This window comes from Phocoena sinus, chromosome 13 (genome assembly GCF_008692025.1).
Source record: "Phocoena sinus isolate mPhoSin1 chromosome 13, mPhoSin1.pri, whole genome shotgun sequence".
NCBI classification, from domain to species: Eukaryota; Metazoa; Chordata; class Mammalia; order Artiodactyla; family Phocoenidae; genus Phocoena; species Phocoena sinus.
This window is the reverse complement of record NC_045775.1, coordinates 75,203,822-75,226,483: the sequence shown is the minus strand read 5'-3', so window position 1 is coordinate 75,226,483 and position 22,662 is coordinate 75,203,822. Positions and strand designations below refer to the sequence as shown.

Genomic DNA, 22,662 nt, shown 5'->3' with positions numbered 1-22,662 from the left:
TAACCCCTGGCAAGTCAGCAGCCTTTGACTTGTTCTTCTGTCACTGTCAAGATATGTCTTTTTATTCGGGATGCCGTAGAGAAAGCCCCTAAGTTGCTGGGAACGTGGGGAGTCATTTGGGGATGATTCTCAAAGACACCGTCTTTTACTTCTGTCCCTTCTAGTTGTACCTGTATGTTCCGTAACTTGGTTTTTGTATCCATTATGAATCCCATGGCACAGCCTTCTAAAAAGTTTTGATTTACATCTTGGTTAAGTTACATTTTGACATTTATAGGGAGGCAGCCTGCTGTAGCTGAAAAGAGCTGACGCTTTGGAATCAGATATACTTTTGCCTTGTTGAATCTTGCCTGTACCACTTCCTAGCTGTATGACCTTGTGCAGGTTATTTAATATTTCTTGGCCTCAGCATCTTGATTTGTAGCTGGGGATGCTAAGCATGCAGGGTTGTGGTGAAGCGTTATCTGAGGCCTGTACAGAGTATCTCTCAGGGCCTCTCACGGAATAGATGCTGCCACTCTTGGAGAGCCAGAGATCACTGACAGTCTCTGTCTTCAAGGAGCTTCCTTTCAGGAGAAGAGACATGGCCACACGTGGAGGTGGGTAGAAAGCTACATGTGTATTGATACATGTAGAGAGTATGTAAAAACCACTGAGAGAGAACCGTGGTCAAATTGATGGTCTTTCAGTGCTTTGCATCGTGAGGGGTGATGTAGAGTAAACTCTAACCTTATTTGACCCATTCTTATTCCGTGGCCATTTATGCATGTGTATTTTAGTTTATTTCTAATCAGCATGCATTTAGAGTAAAAATTGACAGCTAGGAAAAAAACCACTTCGTTTTGCTGCCTCTTGATATTATTTATTAAGTTGGATGTATTTTTAAACAGATGGTTGAGAGCTGGGTTCTGGAGCTTGGGGCTCACTAGTCCTTTTCTCCTGGGGAGGTGCAGGGTCTTTGGTACTGAATAGGTGGTAAGTGCCTTGTAGAACAACAGAAATAAACATGGCCCAGGAATGAGGGGACACAGATGCAAATCAGGCAGTGCTTGCAGGTGTACTGACATGCTGTCACCTGAGGGAATGGGAGGTCACAGAAACTTTCAGTGCAGAAGGGTGTCCCAAGGGGGCAGAAAGGAGGCCGTGCTTACTCTGCTCTTTTCTGACAGCAAAGTGAACTTGTTAATGGGAAGAATGAAGACATCCGATGTCTCCTGGTGGTGTCCTTTCCTGACCCCAAGACATCATTAAAATCATGGTATTGAATTTCTTTTACAATGTTTCTGACTTAACCAATAATAAAGTGCTTCGTGGTTAATGTTTCAGGCCAAAGAACAGACCGGAGCAACAGCGTCTGTCATTTATGTCCCTCCTCCTTTTGCTGCTGCTGCCATTAATGAAGCTATCGAGGCGGAAGTGTCCTTGGTCGTGTGCATCACTGAAGGTATCCCACAGCAGGACATGGTGCGGGTCAAGCACAAGCTGCTGCGCCAGGAAAAGACCAGGCTGATTGGGCCAAACTGCCCTGGAGTCATCAATGTGAGTGTACAGAACAAAAATAAGCCCGCTGAAGGCAAACTAGCTTTGAATCAGTCCAAGTATATTTGTGTGTATGACCTAGGAAGTTACAATTTTTTTTTTCGCTTTTCTGAAACCATGAATTCCTTTCCTTCAGCCTGGAGAATGCAAAATTGGCATCATGCCTGGCCATATTCACAAGAAAGGAAGAATTGGTGAGTATATATTTCTTATAGATTAAAAACAAAATTCCTTGCCCTGAGCTCAAAACTCACAAAGAGAATTTGACTCTGCAAATCAAATTCATTTTAATTAATTCAACTTTAAGAGAATTTACCAGGGAAGTTTTATAGTAAATTGATTCTATGTCCTGAATGATGCTTGAGAAACACTAATTCTCTAGAATCAGTGAAGATGTTTTTGGGGTTTTTTTAAAGATTCTTTTCCTGCTCAGCACACTATGGATTCTTCCATGTGTTTGCGTGTATCAATAGTTTATTTTATCGGTAAGTAATATTTTATTGAATACCACAATTTGTCCATTCTCCCACTGACAAACGTTTCTGTTGTTTTCAGGTTTGATTCGTTATGAATAAGGTTAAGGTGAACTTTTGTGTACAGGTCTTTTTGTGGGTATTTCTCTTGGGTTAAATGCCTACGAATGGAATTGCTAAGTCATAGAGTCAAAGCACGTTCAACTTTTTAAGAAGTTGCCAAATAGTTCTGTAAAGTGACTGTGCGTTCTTTACTCTCACCCTCGGTGTATGAATGTTCCAGTCATTCCACATCTTCACAGACATTTAGTACTGTTAGTCTGTAATTTTAGCCATTCTACCGGGAGTAAAATGATGTCTCATTATGGTTTTGAGTTTCCCCCATGACTTATTGGCCATTTATAAATCTTGGTCATGTCCTTATTGGCCATTTATAAATCTTCTGTTGTGAATTACCTATTCAAGTGTTTTACACATTATTTTTTATTGGGTAGTCTTTTTTATATAATTTTTATATAATTGTTGATTATGGGGGGTTCTGTAAATATTCAGGCTCTTAAGTTCTTTGTCCAGATATACATGCTGTGAATACTTTTATTGTTAGTCTTTCTGTGTCCTGTCAGAATTACTTTGCCTCAGTGGATATCATGGGCTTTCTCAAAATGTTTTGGGAAAATTGTACTGCTACTTGTTTAGTTCCTCAAGGAAATAACCAAATTAACGTTTCAGAATTAGCCCATTATGGCGGTTTTTAGACTCTTCACACCTAACTCTCACTAAGCTATACTGTTTCTCCACCATAATAGAGTTTACAGTACTTTATCTATAAACCGTGACTGTAAATACTAAGTAAGAATAGTTAAATATAGTCAGTAAATGTCAGTTGTGTAGTTTACAGGACTGGGTTAAAGGTCATGATTTTTCTTTATTACTAATGGCTCTTAGAGCTGTCAGCCCTGCTGCCAGTCGAGAACTTACCAAGTTCTCTTACGAGGGAGGATGCAGGGAGTTCCATAGGCCATCTGATTTCTAGTCGGGGCCTGATCCACATAGCCACTGATGCTTTTGCACGTATTTGAATACTGTTTACACTCTGCAGTCTGCTTAGAATGGCTACTACTGTAGACTTAGGTGAGCATGGAATAAGGTGTGCCCTGTACTGAGTTGCCTTTCTGATCACCACCCTGCTTTCTAAGGTGCCCGTGAACCTCAAAAACAAGTAAGAAAAGTTCAGGGAAGTCCTTTAGACCTTGGTTCTCCAGATGGCCATAGCACATTGATGAGGAAGTCCTCTGGGAGACTGCCTTTAATTCAGAGGATTTAGAAAAAAATTCACCTAAAAGAAAATATATGACACTACAAGATTTTCAAGGAGGTGAAGGAGAAAAGATGATTTTTTGTACTAACTATTCCTATTTTGATACTAGTACTAATGTTCTCGGAAGCCTCATTGACTTCTAGTCCTTAAGCTAAGAGTTTGGGGAAAGGAAGGATTTTTCAGTCCCTTGGGTATTTCTGAATGGGACGTAATGTAATATGACAGCAGTACAATAGTATAGTGGCTTTCTAATTTGTGTTAATGATAGCTAATGAAACTGTATAACAGCTAATTGAATGTTATTGAAGAGAGATTGAATTCCAAACTGATATTTAACTATACAATATTTTTTTCACTTACGTTAGACGTGTTTTTGCTCTCAACCACATGACATACTTGACTTCTACATCCTTTTTAAAAATTTTATTTTAATTAAACTTTTTATATTCAGATAATTGTAAATTCACATGTAATTGTAAGAAATAATACAGACAGATTTCTGTGTACTCTTTATCCAGTGTCCCCCAATGGTAACATCTTGCAAAACTATAATGCAATGTCACATCTAGTATATTGACATTGATACAGACATAAAGAATTTTTCCATCACTACAGGGATCCCTCATCTTGCCCTTTTATAGATACACCCACTTCCCTCCTACTCCCACTCCCTTCTTAATCCTTGGAAACTAATAATTCTCCATTTCTAAAATTTTAAATTTCAGGAGTGCTGTATAAATAATATCATGTAGTATGTAGCGTTTTGGGATTGGCTGTTTACACTCGGTACAATTCTCTGGAGATTCACCAGATTGCTGTGTCAGTAGTTCATTCATTTTTATTACTGAGTAGTATTCCAGGGTACGAATGTGCCGTAGTGTGTTTAATGATTCATCTGTTGAAAGATATTGGGATTGTTTCCAGTTTGGGGCTGTTACAAGTAAGGCTGCTATAAACATTTGTGTACTCGTTTTTATATAATCCAAGTCTTCGTTTCTTTGGGATGAATGCCCAGGAGGGCAGTTGCTAGGTTGGATGATAGTTGCATGTTTTTTAAGAAATTGCCAAATTGTTATCCATTTTACATTTCCGTCACCAACGTATGTGTGATCCGGTTTTTCTGCATCCTTGCCAGCATTGGTAGTATCACAGTTTTTTATGTTAGCCATTCTGATAAGTGTACAGTGATATCTCATTGTAATCGTTTTAATTTACATTCCCCTGATGGCTAATGATATTGAACGTCTTTTCAGGTGCTTGTCCGTCATCTGTATATCTTCTTCAGTGAAGTGTTTTCTTCATGTTTTTTTGCCCATGGTCTAATTGGGTTATTTGTTTTTTTACTGTTGAGTTTTGAGAGTTCTTTATATATTCTAGATACTAGTACGTTGTTGGATATGTGGCTTACAAATACTTTCTCCCGCTCTGTAGCTGTGTTTTCATGCTCTTAACAGGATCTTTCAGAGAGCAAGAGTTTTTCATTTTGATGAAGTCTAACTTACTAATTTTTTTCTCCTGTGAAGTATGCTTTGGACCTCAAGTCTAATAAGTCTTTGCCTAGCCTTAAATACCTTTCTTTTTCCTGAAAGTTTTGTAGTTTTACATTTAAATCCCATGATCCAATTTCAGTTAATTTTTCTAGGTGTGAGACGTAGATCGAAGTTCTTTTCCATCTACTTGTGTTCGGTTGCTTCAGCACCATTTATTGAAAAGATCATCTTTCTTCCATTGAGTTGCTTTTGCATTTTTGTCAGGAAAACAGTTGGCATATTTGTGTTGGTCTATTTCTGGATTTCACCAGTACCACACAATCTTGATACTATAGCTAAGTGATAAGTCCTGAAATTTTAGGTAGATCGCTTCCTTGCACTTTATTCTTTTTTAAATTATTTAGTTCTTCTAGTTCCTTTACTTCATATAATTTTTAAGATGATCTTGTCTCTACAGGAACTCTTGCTGGGATTTTGATGGGAATTGTGTTAAATCTTTATGTCAATCTGGGGGGAATAGACGTGTTGACTATTCCAATCCATGAATGCAGTATATTTTCACTTATTTAGATTGTCTTTGATTTCTTTCACAAGCATTTTGTAGTTTTTAGCATATAAGTTCTGTATATGTTTTGTTAGATTTACACCTAAGTATTTCTTTTTTTTAAGAAAGCAATTGTAAATTTTATTGTATTTTAATTTTGGTGTCCATGTGCTCGTGGCTAATGTATAGAAATACAATTGATTTTTGTTTATCTTGTATCTTGCAACGTTGCTGTAATCTAATGAGTTTTCTTGGTAGATTCCTTAGCATTTTCTTTGTAGACAAACATGTTATCTACAAATAGGGACAGTTTTATTTCTTCCTTTTAGGACACTCAAGAGAAAGTCTTTCTATCTATCCATGTTTTGCTTATTGCTGTGTTCTTCCTTCTTGGTATCATTTACCTTCTTTTTAGAGAACTTCCATTATCCATTCTTTTATGATGGAACTGTTGGTGACAGATTATTTATTTTTCCGTCATCTGAGAATGTCTTTATTTCCCCTTCATCCCTAAAGGATAATTTCACTGGGTATAGGATTTAGGGTTGACAGTTCTTTTAGCACTTAAAAAATGTTGTTCCACTTCTTGCTTCCATGGGTTCTGATGAGAAAGCTGATGTCATTTGAGTTGTTTTTCCTGTTTAGGTAAGGTGTTATTTTTCTCTTGCTGCTTTCAAGATTTTTTTTTTGTCGTTGGTTTTCTGAAGTTTATTAGGAGTTTTGGTGGGAATTTCTTTGGATTTATCCTCTTTGTGATTTGTTCACCATTGTGTCACTGCTTGAGTCTCGAGGTCCCTAGTGACTCTGTCTTCTCTCCATCTTTCAGAGGTTTCTTTTTTTTTTTTTTGCGGTACGCGGGCCTCTCACTGTTGTGGCCTCTCCCTTTGCGGAGCACAGGCTCTGGATGTGCAGGCTTAGCGGCCATGGCTCACAGGCCCAGCCACTCTGCGGCACGTGGGATCTTCCCGGACCGAGGCACGAACCCGCGTCCCCTGCATCGGCAGGCGGACTCTCAACCACTGCGCCACCAGGGAAGCCCCTCAGAGATTTCTTATATTTGTTTTATATATGATGTCCAGGGTTTTTACTTGTACTTAGCAGGAAGAATACAGGAAAATACCCCTGCTTTTTGGAAGCAGAAGTATCCTTATGATAGATTTTTTTTTTTTTTTTCCTGCGGTACATGGGCCTCTCACTGTTGTGGCCGCTCCCGTTGCAGAGCACAGGCTCCGGACGCGCAAGCTCAGCGGCCATGGCTCATGGGCCCAGCCGCTCCGCGGCATGTGGAATCTTCCCGGACCGGGGCACAAACCCGTGTCCCCTGCATTTGCAGGCAGACTCTCAACCACTGCGCCACCAGGGAAGCCCTTCAGAGATTTCTTATATTTGTTTTATATATGATGTCCAGGGTTTTTACTTGTACTTAGCAGGAAGAATACAGGAAAATACCCCTGCTTTTTGGAAGCAGAAGTATCCTTATGATAGGTTTTTTGTGTTTTTTTTGCGGTACATGGGCCTCTCACTGTTGTGACCTCTCCTGTTGCAGAGCACAGGCTCCGGACGTGCAGGCTCAGCGGCCATGGCTCACGGGCCCAGCCGCTCCGCGGCATGTGGGATCTTCCCGGACCGGGGCACAAACCCGTGTCCCCTGCATTTGCAGGCAGACTCTCAACCACTGCGCCACCAGGGAAGCCCTATGATAGATATTTTTAAGTGATAGTCTCTTTTACTATATATATACTTTAAGGATGGCAGGAGTAATTTACCCTAAAAACATTGCTTTCATTACCTTAAATGTATGCAGTTTGCATTTATATAAATTGTATATCATTTATATAATTAGATGAAAGCCCCTTAAAAGAATGACAAAATGACAAAATCCTAGTGCTACTGTTCACTATTATACTGATCCATTAAAAGACTAGAATAAATAAAACAGTTGTGCTGCCCAGTAATCTAGGGTGTTGCCTGAACAAGAACATACTTCTATCATAAGAATCAATTAATCAATCATAATTCTATTCATAAGAATCAGGAGTGGAAAGGAGACTAGGTAATTCACACAAAGATATACAATTCAGTTACTGATTGTACTTTATTTAAAAGCTAAATGCATATGTACATAGGCATGACCTACCTAACCTTCTCAGTTATGAAAGGTCCCACAGAGGAGGGGCTGTGTTAAGGAGAGAGGATGTAGATAGAAAGAAAGGTCTAAGAATAGGGAAAAACTGACGGATGAGACAGATGGGGCTTGGTGTTAGTGGTTGTCATTTGTTGTGAAATAGGATCCAGTTAGTGAATGGTCTTAAAACTCTTGGAATTAGATTTTGTTTGAGAGGTTGGTTGTTCTCCATTGATTTTCAGTATTGACCCATTTGGTACATATTTACTGAGCTCTTTCTGTGCCTGAACTGTGCTTGATACTGGGAACGCAGGTGTGGGGAAAACAGTCTTGTTTACTGACCCCCTGGAGGTTCCAGTCCAGCAAGAAAGACAGTCACTGCAGAATCTCCAGCGGCATTGGCAGTCTCTTACCGAACCAGCGTAGGAGAATAGGGCTCTGTCTTGAGGAATCTGTGTGGTCAGGAGACAGCAAGCCTAGCTATGAATTTATTTTCCTAAATCAGGGTTATTAGCCAAAGATTAATACTTGAAACTTATGCCTTCTTTTTTTTTCTTTATGGACCTTTTTATAGGTTTATTGTTCCATTTTACTGCATGTCTGCAGTCATTTTACGTGGAAGACTTTAGGTCTCTCTTAACTGCTTTTATGGTCATAAAACAACCCTAACTAATAACACACTTTCTTCTCTATATAACTTTAAAAACCTCCCTGCTATAATTTAGGCCTTTTCTTCTTATTTCATGACCTGACATTATCGTTTATTTGGTTGACAAATTGTGAAATGGGTTTTATAGATACCTGTGTTTGTAATTTATTTTACTGTATGATAGTCGTATGAACACAACCTAATATTATTGAATTCTCTTTCTTTAAGGTATCGTGTCCAGATCTGGCACCCTGACTTATGAAGCAGTTCATCAAACAACACAAGTTGGATTGGGGCAGTCTTTGTGCATTGGTGAGGGATTTTTTTGCTAAACTCATTTTATTGGAGTTCAGTATCTTCACTGAATAAGTATAATGATAATTATTGATTTGATTATTTGTGAGAGATTTTAATGCCATTTTATTAAAAAGATGTTGTGATCTTGAATTTAATTTGCTTATACGTGAAGCTGACTGTTATATTTTCAAGATTCATGGTCTGGGATTTGATTTCTGAGCTTCAGAACAAACATCCTGGGACGTGTGTCTCCTGGAGAGCCTTGGGCCTTGAAAACAGCTGTTACTTAGCTTGCTGGGAAGAAATGGTCCTTCAAAAATAGGACTTTCATTACTGTAATTCGCATTTTGTTATCATTTCCAGCTGTCACTCAGTGCTTCACAGTCACCGAATTCTTTGCCAATCATTATCTCACTCTTAAGGCAACCCTCCGAGGCACCACTGAGCTGGCGTGTAGTCCTGTGGCAGCGTTATTGGTGGAGGAGGGTTGAGCTCCCTGGAATCCAGCTCTCCCTGGAATCTCTCACTTACAAATATAAAAAAGTTTTTACATTTTGAAATAATCTTGGTATTTGTTTTCAAAAGCCAGGCAAAGTTCTCATTTTATTAATATTCCTTCAAACTTTTAGAATATCTTTTGGAGGCTTATCAAAGGCAGCATTTTATTATAAAAAATTATAAAATATAACCCTGTAGTATTTTTATTAAGACTCAAATTCGTGGGCTTCCCTGGTGGCACAGTGATTCAGAGTCCGCCTGCTGACGCAGGGGACACGGGTTCGTGCCCCGGTCCGGGAGGGTCCCACATGCCACGGAGCGGCTGGGCCTGTGAGCCATGCCGCTGAGCCTGCGCGTCCGGAGCCTGTGCTCCGCAACGGGAGAGGCCACAACAGTGAGAGGCCCGCGTACCGCAAAAAATAAAAAAGGCTCAAATTTGTAAAATCACTGTGAAACATTAATTGAGCTTTTCTGTGTGCCGAAGCACAATCTATGATACAAGATAGCGTGATGGAAAATAAAAGCTTTTGAAATAGAGTTGGCAATTCTGTCTTCTGTAGCCTCTGTTTTAAATTTGTGAACGAAGAGTAATAATTGCCATGTCACAGAGAGTTTGGAGGGATGCGGAAATGGCGGGCCCGACGTGTGCTAAGGCACAGTACATGACACGTGGCTGGCGCTCAGTGGATGCCGCTTCTCTTCCTCAGTTTCATTCTTGAGTGGTGTGTTGAAGAGTAGGGAGCCAGTCCTGCGTATTTATCTATTATAAAATACATTTTTATAACTTAAAAATTTAAGAGTGTCAGCCAGTCTGTAGGGAACATTGCCTTGAGTCCTATCCAAGTACTTGTGCTAAAAAGCCATGTGCTTATAGTGGCGCCCCTGTGTGTGGTCTCTTGTCATCTCCCACTTTGGGTCAGAGGTAAGAGGGGTCAGGACACCCCCCTCCCCTCACTGGGACTTGTGTCTTAACTTGCAAGTGGTTCCTGTGCAATGTCCCTCATGAAATAGTTACTTTGTGCAAAGAAATGGGTTAAATGTTTAATCAGAGAAGATATTCTCACCAATACACCTTTTCTTAAAATATTCTTTTTTTTTTTTTTTTTACTGTAGAAGAAATACAAATGTCCAATATTTATTTCCAATGTGGTATTAAGTCTCCAATATGGTAATAAAGTTTGCGGTTCATGTGAAAATAACACATCACAACAAACTACCACAGTGAAGGTAATGTTAACACGCAGACACACACAGACAGACACACAGACCAGATTAGCTAATCCAGGTTATTTTTAATTTCAGAATTTATCATCTATTATATACAAGGTACTGATAATGAACTACTCACCAGAAGTCAACAAAGTTAAGAGTTATAACATAGAAAACAGTAATTCGTATCCCTGAAAAAGCTAATGTGTTTTCAGAATTAAAGTTCTCCTAATTAGGGAAACTATATAGAATGCTCATTTTTAAAGAACTATCTAGGAGTAATTTTGTGGGAGGGAGGAGTCTTGATAAGGAGTTAAACCAAAAGAGGGCTGTTTTTGTGACTAACAGGAACCCACCACCGTTTAGCATTCATGTGATATTATAAGCAGAAATAAATGTAGCATTTTGTGATTTTTTTAAATGTTAAATGCAAGAGTGATGACACATTTAAAAATATTGGTAAGAAGGGGGTAGGCAAAATAAGAAACCAGGTAAAACAGCATTTCCTGACCTGAATTATATGATTCGTCCAATTTTCAGCTGGAGATATTCTTTGATTTTTCCAGGCATTGGAGGGGATCCTTTCAATGGAACAGATTTTACTGACTGCCTTGAAATCTTTCTGAATGATCCAGCCACAGAAGGTATCATATTGATTGGCGAAATTGGTGGTAATGCAGAAGAAAATGCTGCAGAATTTTTGAGGCAGCATAATTCAGTAAGTTTGGGTTTGGAAAAATACAGCTCTTTGCCCTTGAATAATATCACCGGTTTGTTTTAGAAGTTATTTTGTTTTTTTCAAAGATAAATTTTTAAAGCAAACGTGAAAGATAAAGTTAAACCTTGTTGAGCTGCACCTGGAGTACTGGCCACTCAGGGAACTTGGGACCCTTTCTGGGTGGATTCTCCTCCCCGTTTCCCCTGGGGCCTGTTCTCTGCTTCTCGAATGAATCCTCCCCCCAGGCATCTCCTCACACTTCGTGGTAGGTCAGTTGGCCTCCTGCTGAAGGGAGAACTTCCAGGCCATCAGCCTGAAAGCTGTCATTTGACCTGCGTATTTCCATTTGCACCTGTCATTGGTGTCCTTTCTCCTCATCTCAGGGGATGTGTGTTCTTTCTCTGTCAAGGCTGACCTTCTAAAGATCCTGTCCTTTATACCCTTTTCCAGGAGCTTGCCTCCCTCTAGCTTCAGTCTTTCCTTGTAGAGTAGCACTTTGCTTCAAAGGTCAAGTAGAAAAGCTTTATTAACTATGTCCTATGAAGGCTTTCCTTGTTGCCTCTCCCTTTGAATTAAAAAGAATAGTGTGGCGTTGTATCATAATTTCACTTAACTTAAGGGAATTAAGCTCTCTGCCTGGGGTGAAGGAGGGTGGTGGGAAGAGAAAGAGAGAGGGCACAGTAACGACGGAAGCAGCCTGGTGCCTGCCAGCCCCCGGTCAGTGAACGTGTGCTCCGGACCACTGCGGATGTGTGTCAGGATGTCCCTGACACTGACGAATGAGTGAAGATACATCTTCAGGAGGCCGCGCAGGAGGGCGGGAGATAACTTGTGTCTACACTTGTAAAAGAGATTGAGAGTGAATGCATCAAAATTAAATGCCGCTGAAAAATAATGAGTAACGGAGAGTTAAAGGAACCGATAATATCACCTGCAGGGTAGTGTATACAGAATGGTGCATATGTAATTGAAGGAATTTTTAAGGGCTATTTTGAGTCTACTTGATTTTCTTCTGTGGTAATTTTAAAAGTTCCCGTTACTCTCTGGATCTCTTACTTTTTCTTTTTTCCTTTTTATTCACTCCCTGATCCTCAGCAGTTTGGCTTCTGTCTGCCACTTAGAAACTGTGTGACCTTGGGCATGTTCCTTAACTTCACTGTGCCTCAGTTTCCTCATTGGCAAAATAGGGATACAGTAGTGCCTTGCTCCCAGCATCCTTGTAGGACTCTATGTTATGGCTCAGTAACATAGAGGAGAGCTGCCCTGGGCGCGTGGTAAGCACTCTTAGTAAGCAGCTGTTCGCTGCTGCTACTGCTGCTGTCGGATCTGCTGTCCACCCTGGCGTTGCTCTCGCACTAGTCACCAGGGCCTCCATTCATCCTCCTGGCTCTTCTCATCTTTATCCTTCCCCAGATAGTGCCTGTTCCCTAAGTGCGAATGGTCGTTGCATATAATCAGCATCACACTTCATGCAGTTCCCAAAGCAGAAACCTCAGAACCATCTTTTTTTTTTTTTTTTAATAAATTTATTTATTTTATTTTATTTTTGGCTGCGTTGGGTCTTCGTTGCTGCGCGCGGGCTTTTCTCTGGTTGTGGCGAGCGGGGGCTACTCTTCGTTGCGGTGCGCAGGCTTCTCATTGCCGTGGCTTCTCTTGTTGGGAGCGCGGGCTCTAGAGTGCAGGCTAAGTAGTTGCGGCACACGGGCTCAATAGTTGTGGCTCGCGGGCTCTAGAGTGCAGGCTCGGTAGTTGTGGTGCACGGGCTTAGTTGCTCCGCGGCATGTGGGATCTTCCCGGACCAGGGCTCGAACCCGTGTCCCCTGCATTGGCAGGCGGATTCTTAACCACTGTGCCACCAGGGAAACCCCAGAACCATCTTTTATTTCTCCTTCAGCTCTTGCTTCCACTCAGTTACTGAGATCTGTCTCTGAGATCTTAGCAGTTTGTGGAGATTGAGAGCATTGCCATCTGTAATTAGTCCCTCTGCTCTGGTGCAGGCTCTCATCTTGTCTCACCTGGACCACTTTGGTAATTTTTTTCCTGATATCTCTGCTCCTCTTTCCCTCCACCTCCCCACCCTCCACCCCCACCCCCCCCACCAGCCTGCTTATTGCCATCCATGTAGGACAAAGGGCAGACTTAGCATGGTATTCCAGCCCCTCACACACCACCCTGACCCTCCTTTTGAGATCCGTGTCCCATCTGACGTGCCGGTTGTTTTCATCCTCACTTGCCTTTGCTTGTTCCTTCTGCAATGAGTGCTTAGTTAACACCTGACTGTCACTCTAGACTGTGTTATGGAGAGCAAGGAGCTGGTATACTTGGTGCCCAGTGCAGTCCTCTGGCATGTTAGGAACCAGTAAATGGCAAATAATGAAAGAATAAAGTAAATTGTTAGGAGATTGGAGTAAAATGTTATTAGAGTCTCTTGAGCTCAGAAAGGTTGTGAAGTTTAAAATTTAGGTAAACACTGACTTCTTTTTACAAAAAAAAGTTCAGGTTATATGATATTATAGTCATCCCTTGGTATCTACATGGGTTTGGTTCCAGTACCCCTGCAGAAATCCACGGATGCTCAAGTGCCTTATATAAAATGGCACAGTATTTGCATATAACCTACGTACATCCTCTCATATACTTTATCTCTAGATTACTTATAATACCTAATAGAGTGTAAATGCTTTGTTAATAGTTGCTAGCGTGGTAGGTTTAAGTTTTACTTTTTGGAACTTTCTGGAATCTTTGTCCCACATACATTTTCTGTTCTCTGATGCAGACCCTGTGGGTATGGAGGGCCAACTGTACACCGTAGTTTAGAAATGTATATAGAATACAGGAATACCTTGAGTAGCTTAGAATTTAGTGGGAAAAACCAAGCTTTACATTTTGTTTCATTTGGCACATGTATTCCTATTCCTGGTTGGTCTCATGGAACTAAGTTTTATTGAGGGCCTACTGTGTACGAGATTCTAGGTTGAACATTTCAGGTGACATATTCAGCACTTGGCACAGTAACTGACGCAGAGCGAACACTCAGTAATGTCGCCTCCTGCTATAACTACTATTATTATCATCATGATGACAGTAATTATTTGCAGGAGTGGTGTTGTTTAATCTTGACCCCCGGATTAGATGTTTTTGTCCTTTTATGAGTAAGGAAACTGGCAGCTTGCCGATGGCAGGCACACAGCAAACCACCCAGGGCTGAGGTTCCTACCCAGGTCTGCCTGACGTCTGCATTACACTGTGAGGGGTCAGGAGTCAGGTTGCTGGGCTCAAGGACAAGAGTCCACAGTCCTGGGCATCTGCTCGGACTCTAGCCATGCCATCCTAACTTGTCTTCCTGTTTTTAGGCTTCCACGCTTCTCATTTCTGTATCCTGTTCTGAGACTACACTTTTTTTTTTTTTTTTTTTTTTTTTGCGGTACGCGGGCCTCTCACTGTTGTGGCCTCTCCCGTTGCGGAGCGCAGGCTCAGCGGCCATGGCTCATGGGCCCAGCCGCTCCGCGGCATGTGGGATCTTCCCGGACCGGGGCACGAACCCATGTCCCCTGCATTGGCAGGCGGACTCTCAACCACTGCGCCACCAGGGAAGCCCCAGACTACACTTTTTCATAGTCTTTTCATTTCTAGTTTTCGCTCCTTAAAAAATCTCAAGTGACTCTTCTTCGTCAATAGGACAGAGTGTACATTTGTTTGACATTCTAGGTTCATCCTAATCTCGTTTCTTTCTAGTGTAGTATTCCCACCATTTGAGTATAGGGACAGAGGGATCCAGTGGAAACTGGTGCCGCTCGAATACCAGATGCTCACATCCTTTGCAGAGCCTACAAGTGAATAAATAAATGACTTACAGAGTCTTTTCGTCTCAGTTCTCTACTATGGTAGATGGTGGGCATACAGAAACAAGGGAAAACGTAGTCCCGGCGTTCAGAGACTCATGGTTTAGGAGGGGAGCACGTGGGGAATAAGCTACAGCCAGTGTGCTGTGGGTAACGGTAGAAATGTGTCAGAGGCACCGCGGAGTCTCTGAACAGGAGATGAGCAGCTAACCAGCACTTGTGGAGAGAGCGGGAGGGGGGAGTTGGAAAGCTTAGGGGTGAAGAAGGGGCTTGAGCCAGGCCTTAAAATTTAAGTCAGAATTTGCCAGGTATCCAAGGAGGATGGAGAACTTTCTCAGCAGAGAGGGGCCCAGAGACAGAGCCGTCTGGCATTCCTGGAGGGTAAAGAGCAGGGAGGAATGGTGGGGTCAGGACTGGAGTAAAGAGCGTCAGACACGCGGAGCCTGGCGTGCTGGTGCCTTCACGTGAGTCAGCTTAGCCCAAGCGAACTGTGCCAGTGACCTTGCGCTGCCATGCACTTGCACTTGAAAAAAAGCCAGTTTCCTTCAAGAATGTCCTTAATGAAGCAGTAAGAATTGTTAATTTTATTAAGTCTCGACCCTGGAGTCAGTATTTTGTGATGAAGTGGGAAGTAAAGCACTTTGCCAGTTGAGTTGTGAGCTGAACTAGCTGCTTTTTTCATGCAACACCAGTTTTATTTGAAAGAATGTCTGTCAGGCAGACTGGTTGTTCAGACCTTGGTATTTATTTGGCGGATCTTTTCTCAAAAATGAACAAAGCAATCCTGCTGTATCAAGGAAAACAACTCCTCGTTTTCGTTGACGGTGATAAAGTTTGAACTTGCAAATGTATATTTTTGGAAAACTTGTTTCTGCCACCATGAACTTCACCCTACTAAAGACTTTTCTAAGGAGATTGGCGGTGATACTGAAGAGTGATTTGATGATGTTGAATGAGGAAGTGTATCAGCACTTGGAAGAGCTACATAACTCAGTGAATCTGTATTTTCCTTCTGACCAACGGATGTTACAAAATCATTGTAGGCAAAAGATCCAGAATGGTGAATGGATTTTGAGGTTAACAAAGGACTATGGTTTCAGCTTACCATTTGAAGAGGTTCGTGTAGTGCCAAGGAATACCCTGTTATCTGAGAGATATTAAAATACTTCTCCCTTTTCCAAGTACATATGTGTGTGAGGCCAGATTTTCTCTTGTATTTCAGCCAAACTAACACATTTGCAGTAGATTTAACGCAAAAACATTAAGACAGAGTTATGTTGAACTAAAACAACCTGATCTGTGTCTTAATTTGTTATCACAAATCACATAACTTATGTATTTTCAAGTGTGCTTTTTTGTTTTTCAAACGAAAGAGTGACATATGTATTTGTAAAACAGCTTGTGGGGGTGAATTTGAAGTTTAATATCTTAAGAGGTAACAGTTCTGCTTCAGGATTGTTTTTTTGAGTTTGTAGGAAGAGTCAGGTCATCTCAAAGGAGAATGCAGTGGTTTCAGTCATAGCTCAATATTTGTGTTGTTTTCTTTTTTTTATTATTATTTATTTATTTATTTTCTGTACACGGGCCTCTCACTGCTGTGGCCTCTCCCGTTGCGGAGCACAGGCTCCGGACGCGCAGGCTCAGCGGCCATGGCTCACGGGCCCAGCCGCTCCGTGGCATGTGGGATCTTCCCGGACCGGGGCACGAGCCCGTGTCCCCTGCATTGGCAGGAGGACTCTCAACCACTGCGCCACCAGGGAAGCCCGTGTTGTTTTCTTATTGAAGATGAGTGAAGGGCCCCAGCCATTTGCCATTTTCTGGCAGAGTCATGAGTTGGAGGTCCAGTTTCGATCAACTTCTTCATCAGAGTTTCTAAAATCCCGTTTTCCAGGGTCCCAAGGCCAAGCCTGTGGTGTCTTTCATTGCTGGTTTAACTGCTCCTCCCGGCAGAAGAATGGGTCACGCAGGGGCAATTATTGCTGGAGGAAAAGGTGGAGCTAAAGAGAAGATCGCAGCCCTGCAGAATGCGGGAGTTGTGGTCAGCATGTCCCCTGCACAGCTGGGAACCACCATCTACAAGGTGAGCTGGAACAGTGGCCTGAGTGCTCGGAAGTTACTGGCCTTAAAGTGGGAGGCCACACAGGGTGCCTGGAAACCATGGTGTTTTCTTCTGGGTCTCTTCTCTTTCTTTCTGGTGTGCAGCTTAAACAGTCTCCAGCAACTCCGCCTTTTAGTCCTAATGTTCTAATCGGGCATGACAAGGAATAGTGTTCTGATTCAAAAACTTTATTCTTCAAACATCTAGATTTGCTCTTTTGTGGGTAGTAAGGTATGATATACAAAAAAGCGTTTCAGAGTCCATAAGTGTCCTGAATTCCATTTTGGGGGTTGTGCAGAGAATTGCCTTGTGTTTTGTTTTCTTCCATCGAGGGCCTTCGGGATATAGCTATGCTAACTCCATAGGGTTTTTTCCCAGGGAGAGAGGTTGAAGACCGACTAAGAAGAAATGAAAACTGGGAGTCAGGATGGAGGGAGATCTAAAGAGGCTGGGGGTTTTCAGTTTTTAGTTGGTGTCTTCCATAATCTCTTTGCAATGATTTTTGGTCTATCTCTTTGAGTGATCATTTAGGGCTCTCTCTCTCTCTCTCTCTCTTTACTGTTTTGATGATTATGGACTTTACAAAAAAACCCCACAAAAACCAAAACTTTTTGCACATGCTGAAAACAGGCCCCGATTGTCTTCCCAGGAGGGAACAATGTTTTGGCATAATCTTCTTTGGCATTGTCTTAGGGATAATAAAATTAACTCCTTGTTTTATTGACTCCTTGCATGATCGTGTCTTGTGGAATGTGACACAGTGTGCCATAGTGTTTAAAAGAAATCTGGGTGGTTAGGGAGTGTGTGAAGAATTTTGTTTAAAAGAGGGGAAGGAAGGGAAAAAGCAAATAAATGCTTGAATTCACATCAGAGACATGTGTTACCATTTTACTCCAGTAGGTGGCAGCAGGCACCTACACATTTTGCTGCATTCTAATGGTTACAATCTAGAGAAATGTGGTTTTCAGTATTGTTTCCTTTTAATATATTTCTGAGGTTCTTGACGTTTGGTTTAAATCTGAACTGAATCTGTGTTCAGTTTTATTCTCTGAGAAACTAAACAAATCCATTGCCTTATTAAAAGAGCTGGTGTGTGTCACGTGTAGCGTTAAAGGTTTGGATAAGCACAGTCAGGTTTGTCAGCTCCTAATGATAACACTGCCATAGAAAACAAGCGTAATTCAAAGCCTCTCAGCCCCCGCGTTTAGGAGACGAAGTTGAAGCTCCGCATCTAGCTTAGTGAAATTCAGACTGACACGCGCTCGTTTGAAAGCTGTCATTTTGTGTTCAGTAACCTCATCCTGGTACATTTTACTTCTATAATGTTTGGTTGCTCAAAGGATCCTAAAAATAAGAGGTTTTAAGAATCATTTTGACCGTGAATGTAATTTGGATTTTTAATCTTTAATCCCCTCTCTCTCCTCCCTCTCTCCTGTTCCTGAAGGAGTTTGAAAAGAGGAAGATGCTATGAAAGAAAAACAAACGAAATGTTCCCTAAACCTATGGACGAATCACTGTAGCAATGTGAGCCGGCGGCCGTTTGCTTCTGTCATCCGCTGACTGTCCACCCGCGCACCTGTTGCTGGTCTTGCAGTACAACGGGAAGCCAAAGCGAGGTTTAGAGTGTCCTACACTTGAGACGTTTTAACCTCACTGAATAACAGAGACAGCCAATAAATCTACCACTTGATCTCAAAATGGTTTTGGAGGCTTTTTGTTATTCCACCGTGGGGCTGGGGGGAGTGGGAGAAATGGAGGGGTGTGTGTGTGTGTTTGTGCACAAGTGTGTGTGTGCACGAGCGTGTGTGCACATGCGTGTGCATATATGTGTGTTTCAGTGGGCTCTGTAGGGGACATCGTAACTAAAACTTTTGAGAGAATGGGTGTAAACATTTCAGTTGGGCTTTTATCAGAGTGATTTTACATCTCTTTGAGTTACATTTTTCTCATGTGTACATAGAATTGTCCCCATCTTGTAGGATAGTTTTGAGGATTAGAGATAAATATATTAAGTCCCTGGCACGTGATAAGGCAAACTAATTGTTGTCAGTGCCACCATTATCATCATCATCACCATCACTAGGGTTTAGGCAGGAGCTCATCCATGTTTCAGTTTTTGCCTAATTGGGAAATGGAAGGTCTTCAACGATGCTTTGTTTTTCTGTGGTTCTGCGGAGGGCTCTCCCCTTCCCCACCCAGAGCCTCCATTTCTTTATTTGAGGTTTAAGACATTCACTGCAAGAAAGCAGAACTATTATCCATCCTTTTGTTTAAAAGGGAGCTTGTTAACAGGAAGCAATTCCAGTGGAGAGACAAAATATTCTCACATTGTGTAACTGCCCTGGAAGAAACAAGAGCTTCAAAAAATATCAGGAGAAGCACCTCAAGAAGGCTGTTTGGGGAGCCCTTCCTGGGGAAGGGAGATGAGTAGGTACCTGAGGGCTGGGGAGGTACCAGCCATGCAAAAAGGAGGACTCACACCCAGGCAAAGGCAGGGAGCCAGGAAGAGCTCGTTTTGAGGAGGTGCCTGGGGACAGTGACCCTGGGAGGGGCTGGAGGAGGTCTTGGGGGGCTGGGAAACAGGTGTCTTGGGAGCTCCCATAACCAGGCACAGGCTGCTGAGACACAAAGAGCAGGTGTCGGGAGATGTATTTCACAGCCCAAGGTTTCTGCCTGGGCCAAGGGCCACGTCATGATGGGCTTTGGGTCAAGTAGACTTTAGTTCCTGCTCGTAGCTGTTTCCTTGTCTTGAAAGTGGGGATCGTGAACCCCCATCCCACAGGGTACCTGGGTAGAATATACATGATGCGTGTGTGACAGTGGACTCGGCCAGGGCTTGGTGTCACTCCATAAAGTCTTGAACTTGCCTTCTGCTTGTGCTCAGGGCAACCCAGGTGACGTGATGGCCGAGGAGGAAGGAACTTCCAGTCTCTCTGGCTGGCACCTCCAACCCAAGTTTCCTCCAGGGCAAACATATCCTTCTTTTGTCTAACTGAGGCTTTGTGACAGGGACACAATCCAGATAAGGGGCAGGTGACCCTAACAGATCCTTTTGAGGGTGCACCCCTGATTCCAGGCTGCTCCAGGCCTGGCCCAGCCCCTAGTTCTGTCCCCTAAACACCCATCCCAAGACAACCCCTCCCTCCTCACGCCTCAGGTCCTAACTAGGAAGCTCAGCGCCCTCTTGATTCTTTTTCCCACTTGCCATCTTCCCTTTCCCATCCCCTTTCATCTTCCCTCCCCCACCTTCCCTCTCCACCCCTCCCAGCGTCTTGAGAAGCCACTCTCTCATCTCACTTCTCTTCCTTCCTGCAACCACTGCCGCCTCTGGTCTGAGCAGCTCAAACATATCTGAGCAGGATATTCAGTTCTGGTTTTTCTGATTTCATTTCCACAAATGAAAGGTGAAAGTTCAACTCACGACCCCAGTGCATTTTAAAATCTTTTATTACAGAAACTTTCAAACATTTACAAAATGGTTATGATATTATAATAAACTCCCATGTACCCATCACCCAGCTTTGATAATTATCAACATTTTGCTATCATTGTATGATCTGTACCTCCGTCCATTCCCCCCCAGTGTTTTTGTTGTGATAGCTATTTTGTCGAGGTAAAATTTACATACGCTGAAATGCATGTCTTAACTGTGCATATTTGACAAATGGAGGAAGGTATGTAACCATACCCTCTTGAGGATATAGAACATTTCCTTCATCTCAGGAAGTTCCGTCTTATCCCCCCAATAGGTAACCTGTATTTTTATTCATCTTAGACGAGTTTTTGTCTGTTTTAGAAATTTATGTGAAGGTAATGAGGCAGTATGTAGTCTTTTATGTTTGACTTCTTCCACTCAGCGTGATTTCTGTGATGTTCATCCAAGTCAGTGCTTGCATCGGTAGTTCATTTCTTTTTATTGCTGAATTCTAGTCCGTTGTGTGGACATAGCACAATGTGTTTACCGATTCTCTGGTTGTTGGCCCTTTTGAGTGGTTTCCAGCTTTTGGCTGTGGTAGATTACGGTGCTATCATCTTTTATGTGCAAGTCTTTTGTGAACATAAACTGTTTTTTCTTAGATACTAGGAGTGCAATTGCTGGATGAAAATTTCTCCCCAGCAAAATATGAGAGTCTGGTGTTCTACATATCAACATTTGGTGTTTTTTATCTTTTAAATTTTAGCCATTCTAGTAAGGGGTGTGAGGGGTATTAATTAACATTTCCCTGGAGAAAAATGATGTTGAACATTTTTCAATGTGTTTATGTTTTTGGTGTTTCTTCCCTTGTGGAGTGTCTTTTCAAGTCTTCTATTTTCTATTTCTTTGGGTTTTTGTTTCTGAGTTCTGACAATTCTTTATAGATTCTAGATACAAGACCTTTCTCAGATAGTTTATGAATATTTTCTCACACTCTGTCTTGCTCACTCATTTTCTTATTGGTGTCTTGATGAAAAGTTTTTAATCTTGATAATGAGCAACATACCTGTTTTTCTTTTCTGTTTACTGCGTTCTGATCCTAGGACATGTTTGTCTACCTCAAATTCATGATGATATTCTGTTTTCCTATAAAAGCTTTATTATATTAGGTTATACATTTAGTTCATATATCAACCTCGAATCAATTTTTGTTCATGGTGTGGGGGAGGTAGAGTCAAGACTGAATTTTTTTCCTTGTGGATATTCAAGTGGGTCTATCAATATTGTTGAAAAATCCTTTTTTTCTTTTTTTTTCCTATTAACTTACTTTCATGCCTATGTAGAAGATCAATTGGCCATAAACGTATAGGTCTATTTCTGGACTCTCTACTAGGCCTTTTGTAACACCGTATAAATTTTAGAATAAACTTGTTCATTTCTATAGGATGATGATTGAGATGAAGTTTTATAGTGTATTTTGAAAATGGTTGCTGGTTAACAGTATTGAGTCTTTCATATTCCAAGTTTTTTCTTGCAAAAATGTATAAGCGTAAATTGAGTTTTGTACATTGACCCTCTACCCTAAGACCCTGCCAAAGGAATTTATTAGACCTAGTATTTTTTAAAAATAGATTTCTTAGTTTTTTTTAATATAAAATTGATGTTAACTATGGATAGAGTTTTACTTCTGTTCCAGTCTTCATGCCCTTTTTCTCTTTTCCTTGCTGTATTGTACTTACTCAGCTACAGTGTTGAATAGGTGTGAGAACAGATATCTTTGCCTAGTTTTCAATCTTGAGGATTTTTTTTTTGTTTTACCATTAAAGATGATGCTAGCTCGAGGATGTTCATAGATGTCCTTCCTTTATCACATAGGGGAAAATTTCCCTTTATTCTAAGTTAGCCGAATGATTTTGTTGTTTGTTTTTTAATTGTGAATAGGTGGTGAATTTTGTCTACTGATTCTTCTGAATCTATTGAAATGTCTGTATGATTTTCTCCCCCTTTATTTGGTCAATTTAAATGTTTGATTTTTAAACGTTAACTTGTATTTCTGTTCACAAATGCCGCTTGGTTAGGATTTTACCCTTGCCACATGTTGCTGGAATATTTTGCTGGTATTTTGTGAAGGATATTTGTCAAAACTTTATTTCCTTGTAATGTCTTTGCCAGGTTTGGTATCAGTAATTGGGAAGTTTTCCTTTTTCCTCAATTTTCTGAAAGAGTTGGTGTAAGATTGCTATTGTTTCTTCCTTAGATTAACAGGTTTCCTCTTGAACGCTTCACACCCCCTTCAGGAAGCTGTGGTGAGGGATAGGCTCTTTCTGAGAGGAAGAGCAGGGTACTGTCAGCCCAGGAGTAAGAATCAGTCACCCCCTTTTCACTTGAGGGTTGTAAGGAGGGCATGGGAGCTCGTCATCACCAAGCAGTTTAGAGGTGATGGGAGG

The 22,662-nt window shown here is 41.5% G+C and overlaps 1 protein-coding gene across 1 annotated transcript in view; it reads left to right on the top strand.

The window, feature by feature from the left end:
- SUCLG1 (succinate-CoA ligase GDP/ADP-forming subunit alpha) overlaps window positions 1-18,493 on the top strand; it is a 36,350-nt gene extending 17,857 nt beyond the window's left edge. Inside the window, exons 4-9 of the mRNA XM_032653483.1 lie at window positions 1,327-1,539; window positions 1,676-1,733; window positions 8,367-8,450; window positions 10,709-10,860; window positions 16,594-16,782; window positions 18,245-18,493. Coding sequence (XP_032509374.1) covers window positions 1,327-1,539; window positions 1,676-1,733; window positions 8,367-8,450; window positions 10,709-10,860; window positions 16,594-16,782; window positions 18,245-18,271 — 723 coding nt within the window. The 3' untranslated portion in view covers window positions 18,272-18,493. The remainder of the gene's footprint in view (window positions 1-1,326; window positions 1,540-1,675; window positions 1,734-8,366; window positions 8,451-10,708; window positions 10,861-16,593; window positions 16,783-18,244) is intronic.
- The last annotated feature ends 4,169 nt before the right edge of the window (window positions 18,494-22,662 follow it).